At 34.9% G+C, this 20,949-nt stretch overlaps 1 protein-coding gene across 1 annotated transcript in view; it reads right to left on the bottom strand.

The window, feature by feature from the left end:
* SPEF2 (sperm flagellar 2) overlaps positions 1 to 20,949 on the bottom strand; it is a 191,094-nt gene that overhangs the window by 123,620 nt on the left and 46,525 nt on the right. Inside the window, exons 10-12 of the mRNA XM_063087801.1 lie at positions 18,813 to 18,981; positions 1,834 to 2,053; positions 1,021 to 1,166 (exon numbers count right to left, since the gene is read on the bottom strand). Coding sequence (XP_062943871.1) covers positions 1,021 to 1,166; positions 1,834 to 2,053; positions 18,813 to 18,981 — 535 coding nt within the window. The remainder of the gene's footprint in view (positions 1 to 1,020; positions 1,167 to 1,833; positions 2,054 to 18,812; positions 18,982 to 20,949) is intronic.

The following is a 20,949-nucleotide window of genomic DNA, read 5'->3' as shown; positions in this document are numbered from 1 at the left end:
TGGTTAAATGGTATTTATTTTGCAGCCCATGCAAATAATCTGGATTAGATTCTCTGCTAATTTTACTCAAATGCAGAGAGAGCATAAGGTAGGGGAAAAAATACTGGACCCCAATCACGGAGTAGCCATCAACAAGCCTTCTGACCTCAAGCAAACCAATGCATGTTTAGGGTCTCCACTGTCTCCTCCATAAAACGAAGGGGCTGGTCCACATCAATAATTTTCAAGGTAGGGACACCCTCACCTCAAGAATATTCATGCAATAGCGTAAGGAGATGCAATACTGATGGGAATATGATACATGTACACTGTACGGAGAGCTCTTCCTTCTCCCCTTCCTCTCCCATTGAGATCAACTAGTCTAGATCAAGGGTCGGCATAGTATGGTCCATGGACCAAATGTGGTCTACCAACTCTTTTGATATGGTTTTTGAACATTACTAAAGGCAGCCTAGCACTGTGAGCTTGGACTTCAAGCCAGGCATTTTCCTCCGTCCAGTCCCCATTGGCACTAGCACCTGCCCTAGCTGCTGCCCAGGGCCAGCATTGGTCTCAGACTACACAGTGGGGACTCTGATGTTGGCAACTGCCAGGCACTGAGTGGTGAGATCTCAGTCTAGTAGTTGGTGACTTCTTGAGTTCTCCCACAACATTCACATACCACCCTCCCAACTCCCACAACTCAGTCTTTCCACCCACCCCCACTTAGCAGCCAGTGGCCCATTACTTAGGAGAATGTCTCCAGCTGATGGAAACTGGGCACAAAGTGAGCCCACCACCTAGATGATCCAGCCGGGCAAGCCAGTGTGGGTGTACGGGAGGTGTGCAGGAGTTTTCTCTCCTGTTACCTAAGTACCTATAAAATATCCACAATTTTGCCTCTTGACTCACAAAACTTAAAATATTTACTCTCTGAACTTTTAAAGAAAAGACCTCTGGTCTAAAAGATCTTTTAGATTCCACTCAGATTCAAATCTCTAGTGTACTATGTGCAGAAAAGAAAACTAGAATCACACTTGCCTGGCTTTCTTTACTACTCTCTTGTAGAACTGTTGGAGCCTCTTCTTTCTGAGTTGGTAGGGCCTCATTGACTTTTTCATTGTCATGAAATGCTTGAATAGCTTCTTGCACAAGAGTCTCAATAGAAAGTACCTGAATTGGAAAGACTAAAGTGCAAAAGACAATTTTATAAATAGCTTTTCATTTGGGAAACTGATATAATTGTCCTCATGTGCTACTTCACCCTATAACACTGTCTTTAGGGCCCCCTAGAACTATCTTTTGGATCAAGCTGCTTTTTTATTGTGGTAAAATTCACACAACATAAAAGTAACCATTTAAACCATTTTAAGGGATACGATTCAGTGGCATTTAGACATTCATGATGTTGTGCAGCCATCACCATTATCTTGTTCCAAAAATTTTTCATCACCCCAAAAGGAAACCCCATACCCACTAAGCTGTCATTCCCTATTCCCCTACCCCTGCCCCTGGCAACCACCAATATGATTTCTGTCTCTACAAATTTACCTATTCTGAATATTTCACACAAATGGAGTCATACATTATGTAATCTTTTGTGTCTGGCTTCTTTCACTAGGTATAGCGTTGCCAAGGTTCATCTATGTTGTAGCATCTATCAGTATTTCATTTTTAGGACTGAGTAAGTATGGCTTGACCAATAAATGTTGTTATCACCCTACCATTAAATTTTTGATGACAGAGATTTTCTAATATATCAGCAGAGCCTCTTGTATGTTTTCTGTAAACAGACATTTGCAGTCACAGTCAGTACAAATGTCACCTAATGAAGAGGGAAAAGAGAAATTCTACCTTTTTGTAGAGATTCTAGAGTGGTAGTTTTTCCACTTAGTGTTTTCCCCAATAAGCATCCTTTAACAGAAAATGAAGTTAACTCAGGTACTGTTGATTCAACTTGAGGAGGAAGAGATTTTTCAACTAGTCTGTGAAGCGCATGGCCCAATATGCAATTGTTAGAGGGGGGTGGATTATCAGCCATTTCTTCTGGTAATGCCCACTCTCCAACCATGTTCTGCAAAAATAACAATCAAACAAAACAGAAATATTCTTAAAAGTGGAATTTAGATATATAAAAAATTTGAATATAGAAAATAAATCCAAGCCTGGTTGGCTAGCTCGCTTAGGAGAGCATGGTGCTGAGAGCACTGAGGTCAAGGGTTTAGATCCTCTTACTGGCCAGCTGCCAAAAACCAAACAAATAAATAACAAAACAAATAAATAAAAAAGAAAATAAATCCAAATTTCCAAATTACAGTGAATAAAAGCTAATCAGTACTTCAATTAATTAATCATATTATATAAATAAGCAATAACATCAATAATACTTTTATATTAGAGAGCAGAAAAATGAGCTTCCTACATCAAAGTAAAAAAATCTCAGAGGTCTTAACAGCTTATGAAAGTAGGCATATTGAGTTAATTGAGTCACATTGTAATCTAGGCTGAAGATTAAGACACTTAATCAATGCTATCATCAGTAAGCAGATAAAATACAGTAACAGTTATCTGCTATCTTATGCAAGTACTAAGCTTATTTTAAAATATTTTAAAATGAGAAAGATAAAAGAGAATTTTCATGTCCAATATAGTGTTTTTTAAGCCTACCATGTTTGACTCCTGCTTTCTTCAGGTTTCTTGCTGAACTGATTAAACAATTAGAGGGAGAGAAAAACAAGTACATATCACATTTTCTGATCTCCGTGTAATAAAACTAGAAATCATTTCAAAAGATATGAAAAATATAAGAAGATAAATTAAAAGCATTGCTTTAAAAATAATTCTTGGATAAAAGAGGAATTAAAACTATGAAGTCTGAAAAGAACATTAAAACAATAGATTTATTTTAAAGATAGGATGGGATCCAACTGTACTCAGAGGAAAATGCATAGCTCCTTATCCTAAAATACCTTGATCTAAAATCAAAAAGAAAAATAAATGAAGTAAGCATTATAATAGAAAAGACAAGTAATTTTAAAATAATTTTAAGAACAAGGAGGAATTCAGAAAAATAAAAATGGAAGTTAATAAATTAGAGAGTGAAACTATTGAGATACTCTTTATTAATAAATTTCTAGAACTTATTCATACTGATCATGATAATGCACTTGCTACTAGTTTGGCACAGAGGGGAAGAACAGCAAGTATCAATGTTGTAATGTAGAGCACTGGTCCCACCCATGTGCCACTGCTGCCAGTGGCCCACACCACCTGAGCCCCAAGAGGCCCACCCATCACCCAAGCAGGAGCTGAGGCAGCCCACTGCACACTCAACTTTGTTGATACAAGAAGAGTCACCAGCAGAGCCTACAAATAGAGGAGAAAGTCTTTCCCCTCATAGACCACTCCAGAGAAACAAAAGAAACAAGTGCCCTACCAGATGACCAAATATCAAAAATAAAATACTAGAACTGCAAAAAAACAAGAAGATATGATACCACTGAAGGAATATAATAATTCTCAAGTACCAGACCCTACAGAACAGAAAACCCTTAAATGTCTGAAAGGAAAGAAAACTCAAAGGGATAAGAGAAAAAACAGCTAGAGAACACAATGAAACAAGAAAAAAAAAAATCCAGGATATGAATGAGGAAATTAACAAAGAGATTAGTACCTTAAAAAAGAATGTAGAAGAACTCCTAGAACAGAATGATTCACTCAATGAAATAAAAAGCAGAACATTCTGAGCAGCAGGTTAGAATAAGCAGAAGAAAGAATTTCAGACCTTGAAGAAGATCTTTTTGAAATAACCCAGGAAGACAAAAAACAGGAAAAAGAGTTTAAAAAATGACGAAAATCTAAGAGAGCTAGCAGACAATCTCAAGCACACAAATATCCATGTCATGGTTATTCCAGATGGAGAGGAGAAAGGAAAAGGCATGGAAAACCTATTCAATGAAATAATAATAGAAAACTTTCCAGGTACAGGGAAAGATGCAGACCCTCAGATCCAGAAAGCCTAAAGATCCCCAAACAGATCAATCCAAAAAGATCCTCTCCAAGACACATTATAGTCAAACTGGCAAAGCTCAAAGACAGAGAGAATTCTAAAAGCAGCAAGAGAAAAGCATCAAGTCAACTCTAAGGGAGCCTCCATCAGACTAACAGCAGACTTCTCAACTGAAACCTTACAGGCAAGAAGAAAATGAGATAATATATTAAAAATACTAAAAGAAAAAAATTGCAAGCCAAGAATTCTATACCCAGCAAGGTTATCCTTCAGAAATGAGGGAGAAATAGTATATTTCCCAGACAAACAAAAATTCTGGGAGTTCACTACCGCATGACCAGTCCCTGCAAGAAATTCTCAAAGGACTCTTGCATTCAGAATTTGAAAAATAATAATCACTGTCATGAATTCACAAGAAAGAGCAAAACCAGCAATTAAAACCAAAATGTGAATGAGAAACAGAAAGAAACTAAATCATGTCACCTCAAAAATCCAGCTAACACTGAAGATGAAAAATGAAAGGGGAGGAAAGGAACAAATGACATTTAAAACAACTAAACAAAAAGGAATATAATGACAGGAGTAAAGCAATACTTGTCAATAACAACACTAAATGTAGATGGATTAAATTCCCCATTCAATGTTTTAACATAACAGGAAAGAAGTTAAATGATTTTAAGGAGACTTAAAAATCTTTAAGAAAATAATATGTACAACTCTACTGCAATAAATTTGAATTTATAACTGCATGGTAATAAATAAAATTCTGAAAAGTACAGATGATTAAAAATAATTTAAATGGAATATTTGAAAAGATAAAAGCCATAAAATTAATGGAAATGTTGTCAAGGAATTATACCTAGGAAACTTGAAAACACTAATAGTTTACAGAGGAATTTTCATTCCTTAATTAAACAGAAACTTAAATATTGTTTAAAGTCTTCTAGAGTGTGGAAGAAGATAGAAAGCTTTCTACCTCATTTGGCATGATTAATATAATAAAAAAAATAGTGCCAAAGATAATTGACAGAAACAACATCCAAAAAGAAAACTGCAAGACAATTTCATTTGGAAATATTTTGCAAAAATCATAATACAATATTAAAATCAACATATTAGTAGACAAAAAAGATGCTAATTGCCATTGACTATATACGCAGTGTGTGCCATATACTGTTTTTTTTCATGAGTTACCTCAAATGATTCTCACACAACTTGTACATAAGTATTATCATTATCTTCCTGATTTTGTAGAAGAAAAATCTGAGTATCACACAGGCTAATTTACCTTTCTATGGTCACAATAAAAAGTAATGGCAGAACCTAGATTGGAACCCAGGCAATCATATTCCAGAACATGCACTCATAACCTATGTACTATATTGAAGTTGTCTCACTATGACTGAATAAGTTATATCATGAACACAAAGAAGATTAAATATTAGAAAACCTGTTACTATATCACATTAATAGTTGAACATTTTTTTTAAAAAGTATATGATCATTTTGACCAAGAAGCATCTAACAAAATTTAAATTCATTTCTGATTTTATAAAAATACAAAGAAAATTAAAGCAAAACAAAACAAATTACTTAATAAGTTATTAATGAAGGTGATTTCTCTAACACTCTCTGGACCAATATGTAATGGTGAACCAAAACAAACTTTACATTTTTCCATTAAAGTCAGGAATAAGAAAAAGCTGGTCTCCATTAACACTATCAGTCACATTATTCTGGAAGTTCCAGCCAGTGCAACAACAAAAAAGAAGTAGCCCTGTCCCTAGAAGTAATGGTGACTGCTGTAGAGTTGAGTTGCTGATGCAAAGGAGGAAGCTGCAACCTGAACTGCTAATGCTCTTTGGTGGTGGTGGCAGTGACAGTTTTCTCCTTAGACCTTGCTGTGATGGTTCCAGTCATTTTACTTGAAGTTTAACCTTGAACCTAATTCTCCAGCCCACTTGCAGATATGTTGAACTACCCAACATGTTTTGAATATTTTTTTTTCTCCTTACTCAGTAAGAGTCAGCTTTTGTTGCTTACAATGAAAAACTTTGACAAAATCATTGAGATTAACGAGAAATATATAGAAAGCTTTGAAACTCTACTGACGATTAAGTGACATAAAGAGCAAGATAAAAAGGTTCAAAATTATAAACCATTGAATTCTCCCCCAAATTAATCTAATTTAATGTTAATGACAACAAAAGTGCTAGTGTAATATAATGGATAAAAGTATCCATTATAAAGCTTAAAAAGGAAAGTAATAAGGAAGTGTTGCCTTACCATATGTTAAAGCACTTGTTAAGAATACAGTAATGAAAATAATGAGTTGCAGGAACAGAATATTCAGTGCACAAAAAAATAAATTCTAGAAACATCCAATTATGTATAAGAATTTAGTATGAAATAAGGTTTATGTATCACATTAGCAGAGAAAGAATAGATTGTTTTACAACTAGTATTTGAGTAACTTGTCGTATATTTGAAAAAAATAATAAAGTTAGCTATTCCTATACCTTTTATGAAAATACATTGATATCAAAAGAATGAAAAATATGAATAAAAAATCATAGAGGCATCAAAATTTGGGTGAACATTTATATGCTCCAGGATGGTTTTTTCAAGCTTGATGCCAAAGCAAACTAAAAATCACAAAAGAAAAAGTTGATAAATTTGGTTACATAAAACTAAAATCTTCTGCATATGTACACACACACACACACACACACACACACACACACACACCACTTGCACACACTTTAAAAATAAATAATAAAGGCAAAGTATCTGTGATATATATATATTTGACAACAGTTTGAGTCCTAACATATAAAAATCTGTAATAAATATGAAAAAGAAAAAAGGCAAAAAGGGTATGAATGGGCAATTCTCAAAGTAGAAAAAAATGGCCAATGAGTTTACGAAAAAATGTCCACATTCACAGTAATAAAGGATATCTAAATAAAACGATAGCCATATTTTGCCTATCACAGAAAGACTGAGTTATATTTCTCATTCACTACTATTGGAAGAAAAATATTTTAAAAATTTTTATCGAATCAAAATTGATTATACAAATTTTGGGGGTTCAACATTGAGATATGTTGATCAAATCAATATTACTAGCATATATATTGTTACGAATCATAATTATTATTTATGCCCCTTGTCCAATCTGGAAGGGTAAATTGGTACATAGATTTACCATATTTTCTAAAGTGTCCAAAGTTGCTATCATAGTACTATCATAATAGTAAAAATAACTAAGACATACAAGACAGATAGGAATTAGAATTTTTTATTTATACATTCAAAAATTAGGTGATTGAAAATATTAGGTGAAATGGCATTTTTCTGAAGTCCCTTGAAGTTCTTTAAAAATTATGGTAAGTGTACATAAATATATTTAGTAACATGATTACATGATAATTTCATTACATAGATATGATTTCATCCACAACCTATCAGAAACAAAAAATAGAAACACATGTCATTTATAATATGTTTTAAGATTATTTGGAATTAGTGCATTAACCTACTGAAACTTCAAAAAGCACCAACATATTGTTTAGGTGGTTCAGAGATGTCAAACCACAATATTAGAATATTGAAAATTATGAATTCCAAGATATATTAGCTTTTTAAAGTCATGCAAGTTTCTCCAAATTTTATCGAAGATGATCAATACTATTAGCACTTCCTCTATTACATCACTCTCCCCAATCATCTTAACTTAGTCTTCTCAGTCCAAGTAATGGGGATAGAAAAACATGAGCAATGACCACTGGGGTCATTGGAGAAAGAAATGAGCTCCCTTATCAACATATGTTCCTATGAAAACCAAAGAGTGAACGAAAAAGAGTACGTCACATTCCTTTAAGAAATGCCAGCCAACTTCTGCTAGTCTGTATTGCCTGTACTGCCTTAAGTCAGTTTTTATTTTTATTTTTATTTTTTTTGGAGGGGAAGGTATTTGTCTTTGTGTTGACTATATGCATATGATTTAGCTCAAGTTTTCTAACCATTTTCTGGAGGGAGAATTCTTTTGAAAACATCCATTTTAAAAATTATCAGTCAAATTGGACCCCTAATTTGAATGACACTTTTTCATCTCAGTACTATGACCAAAGAGATAATGTATGGATTATAAGTATTACTATACTATCATTAAATAATAAGTCACATTTTTGGCTTATGAGTCTTCAGATTACATTTTTAATCTTTTAACTCTTGACTGATATTACAAAGTGGTCCATATTGACAGATTCAGTCTACATGTGGAGCTACTTTTCTAAATAACCTGAAGTAAAATAAAATTGTATTAATCATTGATTGCTTTATCCTATTTTAGGCCATTTTGACAATATTTCTATATAATTATGCAGTGATGTATAAATAAATGCATGCCTATGTTCTTGCCTTTTTATCATTATTCTTTTCATATGCAATATCTGACACAAAAATGCTTGCTCAGAATAGTTGTCAAATTTAATAAATGCTATGGATGGCTTGTCTGGTGTGTTGCCAGAATTTCTGATATGACAACATGGGAGATAAGGAAATGCTTTTTGAAACAAACAAAAAACCTCAAAGTATTCATCATAAGTTTTTCTTAATTGGTGGAATTTATAAGTATACAACTATAATTATATTTCACTGTTACTTCTATACAAACTACCCTTTATCTGTAAAAATTATTTTGTTTTAGTTTAATGCCTTTGGTTTTTCTAGAAGTTCTGTGTTTAGCAATTATCTGCATTTTTCAAAACTAGCTAAATTCTGAATGGATTTGCATAATTATTGATTACATTATAACTGATTACTTGCTTTTGCTTTCATTAACTGGAATTGTTTATAATTCTAATTATACAAATGATAGTTATTTTACATAATGTGGCCAATCAGAAACTAACTTAATAAGAAAACAGAAGCCAGAGAAATTATATAATTTTACAATAAAAAAGGCTATCATTCCAAAGCCAAGTTGAAGTGGAAGGTTGCCAATGTTCTACTGAATTTGAGCTGAGTAGTCATTTAACCCTTTCTAAAAGAAAAAGTCTAAGACTTAAATCAGATGACCTGGGTTCCTGTACCAGTTCTGCAACTTGCTTGCTTTGCACTCTTGTCAATTCTTGCATCTTTAAAGCATGATGATAATATCTATCTCACAGGATTGTTGTAAAGACTAAATGAAATAATGCTCAATGTGAGTAGCGTATGTGACCACTGACTTCAAAGGCTAAACATAGAGGTTCTCAGGCTGCTGATGAAGGCACGTAATAGTGTCACACAGGAGGAGTGACAGCATCCACGTTCCTCCCCAATGAGAAACCACATTCAGCCTGCACCCCAATCAGAAAGGCATTCTTCCTCAAAAAGGGCTCAGAATAAAGTTCTCTTCCATCACTGAGTTAGCTACAGAATGTGGTCAAACACAATGGGATAGAAAGTTGATTGTGAAGAGAAGAGAATGTTTAGGTTAGGAAAAGAGCTGAAGCCTGATCTGTGGAGATAAAGCAGATGAAGGATCTGGTGGAACACACTGGGCAAAATCACCATAGAACTGTGGTGGATAATGTTCCTAAGCAAAGACCAAGGATAAAGGCTAAGTCAAGGTAAACATCTCAGACAAGATGGAACGAGAACATGATGAGTGAAATAGAGATCAGAAGTGGAAAAAGAGGGAAATTTGCATTAGAATGAAGATTACTAGTTTAACTATAATGAGCTAAAGGTATTTCACCGGTTTGTTTATTAGGGAAGAGGAACCAGATTCCTACTTTACAAGTTTGTTATCTATGTAAATACGATTACATTAATCATATAATAATATATACAGTTCTTTATTCCTTCAAGTACTGTTATAGACACTTGACTATTAGTTTCAAGACTGATGCCCAGCGTGGGCAATAACAGGCAAGTATCCCCTGGTACAAACTCTTGCTTAAACAAGACACTTTTTCCTGTGTAGATGTGCTTCATGTTACTAGCACTTGATTTATGTAAACTTTCATGCACACATAAGAAATAATTATGAAGATTTTTAAATTTTAATATTAATATTTTTATTGTGCTTGCATAAATACAATCAGTGTGCATTGTTGCGAAGGTGTAAGTAAAAGACTCAAAATCCACCAAAACCTGGCGTACCCCTCTCTCTGTAAATTCTTGTCTACTTACATACAGAGATCATAAAATTACAAAAGAGAATAAACAGGTTCTGCCCTTGGTTGAGAGTCCCAACCTATTCACTAGTACTGGTTTTATTAATTGATCTACATTGACCTTTCCAAAACCTAAATTCTGAATCTCTGGGCTCATGGTAACCATTCTTCCCATTTTCAGAGATTTCATGAATCTACCACTCTGCTTTCCAGCCTAGATCCAGTGAATGCTTCCCTCTATCCTGTTGTAGGTACCTAACAGTTACCTAGACTTCTGATTCTGATTACTTCTAGTCTGTCATATCCTTCTGGTTTCCTATGGCTTGATGTGTCAGTACCCTTGGTCCCCTTGTTAAGAACCATGGCTAAATGCATCATGAGAATTGACAAACAACATGTGCTTAGGAACAGATGTGCTTGAATGTGGGCTGAGGTGGTCTCTTCAAGGGCAAGCCAAAGATCCTCTATATGTCCACTAAATTCCCTCCTTGACTGTAACATTGCCCAAGTGATTAAATGATATTGCTGGTGGGCCTGTATGTTTTCTCAACAGATTCTGTTTACTTCCCTGCACATGATTTCCTTGTACAAAGCCATGTGTATCTTATTCTCATTTCTTGCCACTTGTAAATATCCAAATTGGAAATAAATTTTCCTTGATCACCCTTTTGGGTTTACTTAGATCAACTTGGATAGACAGAATCTGGGCCTTGGTAGATATTCACTAGTCTATAAAATCTCAGTGCCACTAGCACAACATTCAACAAACAGAAAACATTGACTAATGAAAATGGTGTTTAGTAGTGACATTCAAATGTGGCTTTTGTAGAATGCTGGTACTAGTCTGAAAGTACACATGATTTCATGTTTGGATTCAAAGATCACTAGAACTTACCAACATAACTATGGCCTGATGTGCCTCAGATATTGCCAGTTTGGTAGGCTCTACATGTCTCACAATTAAGTTACTAATGCATTTAGAAACACAATACAAATGCCTTTTCCCCCAAGAGAGAGGAAGGACCTCCTTGGGGATACAGCACTTACACTGTTTTTGACACCTGCTAGTTTCCTTGGGTTTTCCTGAAACATAATCTTTTTATCTGTATTTGATAAAACCCAACAACAGATATCTTGCTACAGTGGCCAAAGGATTTAGAATGGAAGCTTTTCATAAACTGACTTCAAGAAATTCCACAGTAACTCCACAAAATGAGGCTATGCCCCTTTTAAAGGAGAGCAGATGCACCACAACTCCACCATAGCAAGACATTCAAACTGCCTTCACTTCGCACCTACTATGGCTGGCTTTCTCTCAGCACACCAGTCTGCAGGAAGTGAGGAAGAGATGACAGTCTGCGATACCTGAAATACAGCTACGGTTTGTAGGAACAGTATCAGAGTCACTGTAATCATTACCAATCCTTAAATTCAGGGAAACACTACATTTATGTTCATCATGATAGACCTTTCTTTGGCCACTCAAGACTTCCAGGTTATTCTCTTCACCAGACTTGTTCATTTTTGTTGGTCTGAACCCTCGTGAGCCCTCCTTGAGCTGCCCAGCTTCTCTTGGAGCACAATTACCACTGGTCCTGTGTCTTCTAAGACAGTGGCTTTCAAACATTTTGACCAGGGCTCTCCATAAGAAATGCATTCTACATTCTGACCTGGAGTTTATATACACGTATATATAAAATAGAAAAAAAGTTTTATGAAATGCTTGTCTTTACTGCTTGTGATGTGCTTTATTTTCTATTATATTGCATTGCTTTGCATTACCTTTGTTCTGTTTCCATTTTTAAAAAATAAATATTGGTTGTCACTCCTAAATTAATTTCAAAATCTAGTCTCAACCCAATGTTTGAAAAACAAATAATAACAGATATTTTATTATAAAAGATACCAGGAAACCTCAGTTCTTATTTCATGTCATAATTACCATCTTAGGTTCATCTCTTAGATATCTGCAAATAGGGAGAGTAAATCCTTAATTTTATACTAACTGTGACTCAACTCAACCCAGAGAGTTTAAGAGTAGGTATTTATTTATCAAAGTATATTTTTAAAATAATAAAGTTCTCATTAAAATTTCTCATAATTGGTTATAATTAATTTAAACATCCAGCCTACTCACATTTTAGATATTTGTATGATTAGATTTTAGTTATATGTTGCTCATTTTATTACCTTAGAAAATAGTTTTTGTACAATTACTGTTTTAATTTTTTTCATAATGTAAATCTCTGACAATTCTTATCAAATAACACACAATTAAGATTATCCAAAATGCAGTAAAACTGCAGGCTTATAGGAAAATAGACCAACTAATAGTTAAGTTGTATCCAAAGTAAAAGTATTAGTTAGTGGGAGGTGAGGTAATTTGTTAATTCAAGCCCAAATCCCTTGGGCAGAAAATAATGTCTTAACCAGGCATTACCTAATTGACCATTTATAATATTATGATTCTTTGGGCAATCTAGATACTTCCCTTGAAGTTTTTAAAACATAACCAAAATTGGTATTTTCAGAAGTTACTGAAAGAAGTTCTGATGAGGAAGATGACTCTTAGTAAGGACACCAAAACACACTCCCTGAGCTTAAGTTTGGTCTACATGCTTGAAATTAAATGAAATTATAGAGAAAATACAAACAGGAGACTATAAGTGTAAGCTCACAGTTTATATAGAGTTAGGTCAGTTTTGAGTAAGTACCTTTAAATCAACTGATGTCTATTAATACTTCACGAATCAACTGAATCCCATCCCTTTCAATGTGTCCTCATAGCCTTCTATTCTTATCCAACTTAGCATCGTTCTCTGGAATGTTTTTTTTTTTTTCTCTGATTGTAAGTCTGATTACTAGGGATAACTAACACTAAGACACTCTGAGAGATCTTTTCTCCTGCAAATTATGTTTAAGTGCTGCTCAACTTCATGACAAATCAGATACAGACGACGGGTAGGAGCTTCCTCTTATCACTGATTCTAGATGAGCTCAAAGTGACTCACTTAGGATAGTAGTGGAAGAGTAGCTTAGTCACCCAAAAATGAGATGTTCCTCCTCCTGTTTCCTGGCAAGCCACTGTGGCCTTTCCAAGGCATCAAATGTGGCAAACTGAGAATTATAGCAGACCAATACCTTCCAAAGCACAATTGCCTGAGTCAACAAACAAACAAACAAAAACCGCTAAGGCTACTGCATTCTCTAGATCCCAAGTGCCCTTTGAGACATCATCACAATGGACTTCATATCAGATTTTTCCTTGTGCTGGGGTCACCAAACAATTCTGGTGGTGGTAGCTGTGCTTATAAAAAGAGGTAAACTGCATTCCTTAACTACTCAATCTATGCTCTTTTCATCAGGGGAAGTGGTGGTCTACCTCAAGATTATTTCTATACCTAATTTCTAGGTCTTGCTGCTCAAAAGAACTTTTTCAGAAGCATCTAAATCTGAATTCACCTGTCTACTGCTATTGCCCAGCGAGGGATAGTCAGGCAGACAGACATGGTTGAAATTTCGCTAAAAAAGCCAGTCAGTTAGCCTTATCATTACTGAGAGAATTTACGGAGTTAGAGGTAAAACTCTAAGCAAAATAGAGAAGAGAAATTGCAGCACTGAAATGCATAATCTTAAAAACTAAACTGGAAACGATAGGGGAAATACTCCTTTTAGCACCAAACTTCTTTCTCAGATCCTTGCCTGTCTTGGGAAATGTCTGTATTTTAACAGATGCTGATGCCTTAATTCAAAGGAGTGATAATGTGGGGTATCAAGTACAATGGCAGGCAGAATTTTTACAGTAGAATTACCTTACAGAATATCTCAACTCCCATCATCTAAGCAACTCTGCCTACTTAAAAAGCTGTATTGCTGCATATATAAAAATAAAAATGTAAAGGTGTTACCTTTCAGCACTCTTTAGTGCTTCACAATGAAATGCTCTACATTTATATTTAAAATTGATAATTAATGGGAGCGCAGTGACGCTCCCGCCGCGGGTTCGGATCCTATATAGGAATGGCCGGTGCACTCACTGGCTGAGTGCCGGTCACGAAAAAAAAAAAAAAAAAAAAAATTGATAATTAAAATAGAATCAGTGCTCAGGTTCATCAATAGAATCATATTTATAGTAAAAAGAGAAGATACTAAGTTAAGACTTCTTTCTTACCAAGGGACAAAAAAAGCCGTGAAACAAGTAATTTCATTATGTTTGATTAGTAAGTTTCCATTCTGAGACATTTTATAAGTGTCCTGAATAAACACATACATTAAGAACTGCATGTGTGTGTCCCCCACAAAAGTCATCTGTTGAAGCCCTAACCCCCAGTGTGATGATATTTGGAGGCTGGGCCTTTGGGAGGTAATTGGGTTTAGGCGAGGTCATAAGGTTGGGGCCCCCAGGATGGAATTAGTGCTCCTACAAGAATAAGAAGAGAGACCAAAGCTCTCTCTCTCTCTACCCTGAGGACACAGCAAGAAGGCAGATATCTACAAGCCAGGAAGAAAACCTTCATCGGGGAACCAAAATTGGCTAGCACCTTGATCTTGGACTTCCTAGCCTCAGAACTGTGAGAAATAAATTCCTGTTGTTTAAGCCATCCAGTTTATGGCATTTTACTACGGCAGCCTCAGCTGACTAATACAATGTATATCTTTTAAATAATAATAATAATAAAAAGATAATGATCTATCCATAGGCCTTTAACATTCATCTGCTAAAATCTATCACTGTGCTTGAGTCACCTTCCCAGTAATGTCACTTGAGTGGTACAGGCTGCAGGTTGACATTCTGCCTGAAAGGAAATTGATTAAATAATAAGCTAGGAAGATTGGGAAGTCAGGGAGCACAGCAAAAGCTAGGCTCAGAAATTGGGTTTAGAAAGTCTCTGGATCAATACCCAACACTGCAGTTGGAGAGTGAGAACAAAATGTCTAAAGTCTTTAGGTCACAAAATAAAGATTAGACTTGCTTAGGAGGACAAACAACCTGTATGAGTCAGGGTTCTCCAGAGAGAGAGAACCAATAGGATATATTTATAAATACATGAGAGGGGACTTATTAGGGGAATTGGCTCACATGATTGTGAAGAGAAGAGCCACGATAGGCTGTCTACGAACTGGATGCCAGAAGCCTGACTCAGTCCAAGTCTGAAGCCTCAGAACCAGGGAAGCCGATGGTGCTGATGGTGTAAGTCCTGGAACCCCAAAACTGAAAAGTCTTGAGCTCTGATGTCCATAAACAGGAGAGCAGAGAGTATCTCAGCAGATAGGGCCATTTGTCTTTTTTCTCCGTTTTTTGTTCTCTCCAGGCCCCCAGTGGATTGGATGGCTCCCACCCATATTGAGGGCAGATCTTTCCCACCCAGTCCTCTCAGGCACACATGCTAATCTCTGCTGGAAACACCCTCATAAACATACCTAAAAAGATAGCTTTACTAGTTTCTCAGTATTCCTTAGTTTAATCAACTTGACGCCTAGAACTAACCATCACACAATCCAATGGCTCGTTTAGTTCCACATTCCTATTCTTTAGTGGAAAAAGAACTGGTGATAAATGTCACTGTATAAACAAATTTGGGGATGGGTACATATACATGTGCTGTAGTAACAGGAGTATGAATGTTAAATCATAACACATCTTAAAGTCTAGTTAGCGGAAAATCATAGCCAAAAAATGCTGTTGATAAAAATGTATGCTACAACACACACTATAGAGTTAATCCAACAACCACAGCAAACTCGAGTGATCATGAACTTAAACAGTAATTTTTCACTGAAAACAAAAATAGCAGCAATTAAAAATCATGACCAATTTAAAACAACATGGATGATGTGCTGGAAATGACACATCCTTCCTCCAAATTATACGAATTCCAACTACAACTTGGTTGTGGGCAGGCACAGTAGAGCTCTGAAAATTGCTAAGTACTTTGTGGTGGAGACTTCTTAGAAAAATCTGAGTCTTCAGGAAATCAAAGCTGTGAGCTAATTTTAGTTTATGAATACCAAATTTTACTAACTCTTAAACTCAGCAAGTAGGTAACTGCTAGTAAGCAGCTTCTGCAAAAATGAAATGCTGTGGATTGTGACTCATTTTCCAGTAGGACCCTTGGAGAGGACTTGTATTTGGGGGATTTTGAGTTCACCAGGAGATCCACTGGCCACTGTGTGGGGCTGTGCTGCCAGTTGCACTAGAGGAGCTGGGCCTCCTGGCTTAGACTGCTGCTCCTGGTCCACTGGGTTTGAAGGGCCCTTGCCCACTCTCTACTAAATAACACTGTTGTTAACCTGTGGTAGCTGCCTGGGAATCCCATTTAAATCTGGCTTCTCCATGATGTTGCTCTTGCTTCCAACTTAGGAGAGATAACTGATATTCTAGCCACACCATTCCTGGGCTAGAACTCCCTTACATGTAGCCATTTTATAAATAGAGTGTGATGATTTAGAAAACAATGTTAATGACATGTACATAAGCAAAAATCTGTTTTCATGCCAATTTATAGGTATAATATTTAATGTTTTCAAGCATGATAGCTTACTCTAACAGAGCATGGGCTCTTAAAAGCTTGGGCTCAAAACTGGGAGGTGTCAGGTTTTAAGGATGGAGGATATGGGCATCAATAAAGTATACTAAGAATGCAAACTATTTGAAGATTAATTTGTGAGTTATGCATTTACTTGAAGCACTAAAATTCCTCAACAAATTTAACAATGGCAAATGTGGACAACTGTTTCTTTTAGCTAAGCCAGGATGTGCTGTCCTTCTGTCTCTTGTGATGGACTATTTAAGCCAGATAATACATTTTACAAGTTGAAACATTTAGTTTTCACATGTACATAAGACATTTAGGACAAGTTCTTGAAGAGACAAAAGCTCTAAAAATGAACAATAGTTTACAGTATATCCTAAAACCTGTATATGGCATATTTTCCACTAAGTAGTCAAAAGGAACAGGGCATGTAAACACATAGATATCCTAAGATGATTTTTATTTTTAGAAAAACAGTAAAGGCTATCCACAAAATAAACTGCATTGCCAGACGTTCACAAACTCCTAACAAAAGTTTACAATTTCCTGCAAAAGAAACATATCAGCTGCTTCAGGATGTGGGTAAGACAAGCATGTTCCTGTGGTAACCATTTCCCAAACAAAGAAAATTAGCAAGAAAGACAAATCTTCACTAAGCTGCAGCCTACCAGGTCTCCTGATTTATGAGAGCAACAAGAGTAGATTGAGCTGTTTAAGAAATAACTTACAAATAAATATGACATAAACCAGCAAAATCTGTTAAATAACTTTTAATCTACAATGGAAAAAGTACCTTAACATAGCTTGATATTGTTAAAGCATTTTATACTTTAGGCATTATACTTTAATGGCATTATACTTTAGGTTAACACACCAGATCTAGTATATTTTACAATCATACAAAATAAATATCCATATGTATCCCTTAATTTTCTAGTCAATCTTAATAATAACTTCTTTAGTAATATAAATACAGATTCGTTCAATTAAAATATAATATACATTTAGTTTCTCATAATATCATATCCTTTCTTTTTACCAGAAGCTTACCTTCTTTTATTATTTACATATTAGTGTTATTTAACACTTTTCCCTGTTCATTGTCATTCATTCTTTTAATTCATTCATCCTTGCAGCAAACATTTATTGATTTACTTACTAAATATCAGCACATGATTGGGTTGAATAATCTTTCCTTTGCTTTTTTTCATGTTGCACTTACTACCCTTCTGGAACTCATCCAATAATACCTTTAATAGTAAGAAGCCTTATTCTTCATTCCATGGCTGTTGATCTACTCACACCTTCTATCCGAGAGTTATGATTTTTACATCTTTATGTCTAAGGGTGAGATGGAGTGTGGTAGGGAGCTCAGGGTGGTAAGGAGAGAAATTAATACATATTACTTGCATCCAACATGCAGTGCACTTGGCTAAGTGTTTAACACATATTATCTTAAATAAATTTCATAACAAAATGAGGTAGGTATATTGTTATTCTCATTTCATAAATTGGGAAATTTGAGATTCCTAGCACATAAAAGATTAGTCACCTAAGGTCACATAGTTAGTAGTTGGCAGTGCCAATAATAGAACTCTGGTCTGTCTAATCCCAAATGCTTTTCAACAGTTCTTTTAAAAAGCACAGTTGGCACCTGGTACTTTTTTTTCAATCTTTTAGTAAAATATTGTTTGAATCTATGCTACTCATAACACCCAGACCTCCTCTTCTGTTTTGCCTGTAAAAACAATATACTATTTAGATTAGTTACTAAAGAAACACATTTCGTCAATGTTTTTTGAAGCAAAGGTAGACAGCTCATACAAAGAAACATGCTAATGAATAAATGAAAGTATTTTCAAAATTCTGAAATCTATCTGCCCAGACAGTATGTTTGCCTGATTTTTTTTCAGACCACTCTTCTAACATTACTAGAAATAACAGATAATAGATAATAGTTTAGACTCTAAAAATTAGTACTACAAATTCAAATTAAACCAGGTAAAATATAAACATAAAATGTCTATATTAATAGGAATGAAATAAAATAATATAACTAAATTTATGTTTGAAAAAGAATTTATTATGTTGTATTATCTCCAATTATTCCATATCAGTATGTACCTTATATTCTTCATAATCATTGTCATCAAGCAAGTTCCTTTTCTCCAGTTCTATAAGTTGTTCTGTGGAGGGCTTAGCAGATAGCAGCTTAATAGAGGCTTGTTCATATATGGGCTTTCCATGAAAAAAAAGTTCTTTCCAATCATGCATCAACTTTTGTGGAATCAGACTACACCCCCCCAAAAAAAGTAGAGATAAATCAATAGTAGTCAAATATATGCTTTAAACTTTAGTCTTTTTATTGTACTTATGTAATTAACTCACTTTCAGAGACTTAAATAGAAATAATTACTGAAAAATAATTTTAAAGATGACCACATGTGCAATGACAATAAAACAAACATACATTAGGTTTTTCTGTTACAAATTATTTTCAAATATGAAAATCAACTATTATCTCAAAGAGACCTTGAAAAGCATTGTCCATTTTGTGTAGGAGGACACTAATAATAGAACATTTAAATGATTTCCTACTGTTGCACAGTCATTTAATGTAAGAGCTAGAAATTGAGATTGAGGAACCTAAGTTTTCTCATGCTCATTATTTTCAGATATATTTTTCTGTTACAGCAAAGTCAGTAGGAAAGTCTGAAGAACCAGTCGCATTAAGTAATGTTCATTCATTCAAACCCATTAAGTTTCAGACATTTTACTAGCCATTAGGAATATAACAGCAAGTGAATTCCCTGGCCTCAAACAGCAGTTCCTAGGAAAGAAGGACCAAAAAAAAAAAAAAATTTGCACAAGGACTTAACAGTTTTGAATGAGACTTAGACAATAGGAAAGTATAACAGTATGACTTAATTTGTGGGTTCAAGAAAGATCTCTTTGCAAAAATAACTGCTAAGCTGATGCCTAAAGATTGTCTAGCAGGCAACGAGGCAGAGCGGGGAAAATAATTCCAAGAGGAGCACAATGTGTGAAGGAAAGAAAGAGCCTTTTATGATTCAAATGTATTTCTTTTAAAACAGTTGGACTAGAACTTGAAATTACAATTTACAAAGTAGTATTTCATTCTGACATATGCTAGAACATGGATGAACCTTGAAGACATCATGCTAAATGAAATAAGCCAGATGCAAAAGGAAAAATATTGTATGATTCCACTTACATGAGGAACCTAGAACAGACAGATTCATGGAGATATAGAATAGGGCAGAGAGTATCAGAGGCTGGGGAAGCGGGACAGGGAGTTGTTACTTAACAGGTACGGGCCGAACAACCTTTTTCCTGTGTGAAGGGCTGTGTGATCAGGGCTCTGGAAGAACTCTTGACTGTCCTCATATTCAGGTACTTCTTCCCTCTTCTTTCTCCATCACTTATCAGGACTTTATAACCCCAAATTACTGGAGTTCCTCTTAGTAACCTTTTAATATTCTCTTTCAAAAATTTTGAGGTTTTAACACTATGACACTTGTAGAGGTTCTATAGCTTCATGATTGTAATCCATTAAAGTAGTCCATATATTTTGAAAAAATTAGAAGAAAAAGATCTTAGCTATCTGACCTTTACTATAAAATTCTTTTAACATTTAAGGGTGTGTGGATAAAAAGACAAAATGGAAAAAGTAGGAACACTTTTTAAATAGCTTCTCTATTCTTAAAGAATATTGGTTTTCTTGGTCCTGCCCCAGCTGCTTCTTTTCCTTAAGATTCTGACCTTACTGCTCCCCACCTGATCCTTAAGGTTCCTGAATAAGAAAATCAGTTGCTATGGCCATTGGGGACCTGAATACCTTCCTTTCTTGTTAACTGAAATTCCATGCATACATTTGAATGAACTATTCCATTTTCTCAAATGATCAAATTCCACCCACTCACCTCAGATCAGCCTGGATGGGGTGAAGCAATTAATTCAAAATAAAACAAGTGAGGAAGAAATGCTATCGTGCCAAACTTCAGAAGTAGTACTACTCTTTTCCATGTTAGAACGAGCTTTTAAAATTTTGAATAACTTGGCTTGAAAATTCAAGCTATGTGGTCTACTTTAACCCAGTAGTCTCTATGAATCATCTCTGCTACTTGCATGTGATTCTACCGCTACTTAAACAATACTTTGATTTTTTTAAATTAAACTTTTTCTTTCAAGATAATTGTAGATTCACATGAAGTTATAAAAAATAATACAGATGGACCCA

The sequence above is a fragment of the Cynocephalus volans genome, chromosome 2 (assembly GCF_027409185.1).
Source record: "Cynocephalus volans isolate mCynVol1 chromosome 2, mCynVol1.pri, whole genome shotgun sequence".
Lineage (NCBI taxonomy): Eukaryota > Metazoa > Chordata > Mammalia > Dermoptera > Cynocephalidae > Cynocephalus > Cynocephalus volans.
The sequence above is the reverse complement of the archived record's forward strand: the minus strand, read 5'-3'. Positions and strand labels throughout refer to the sequence as shown.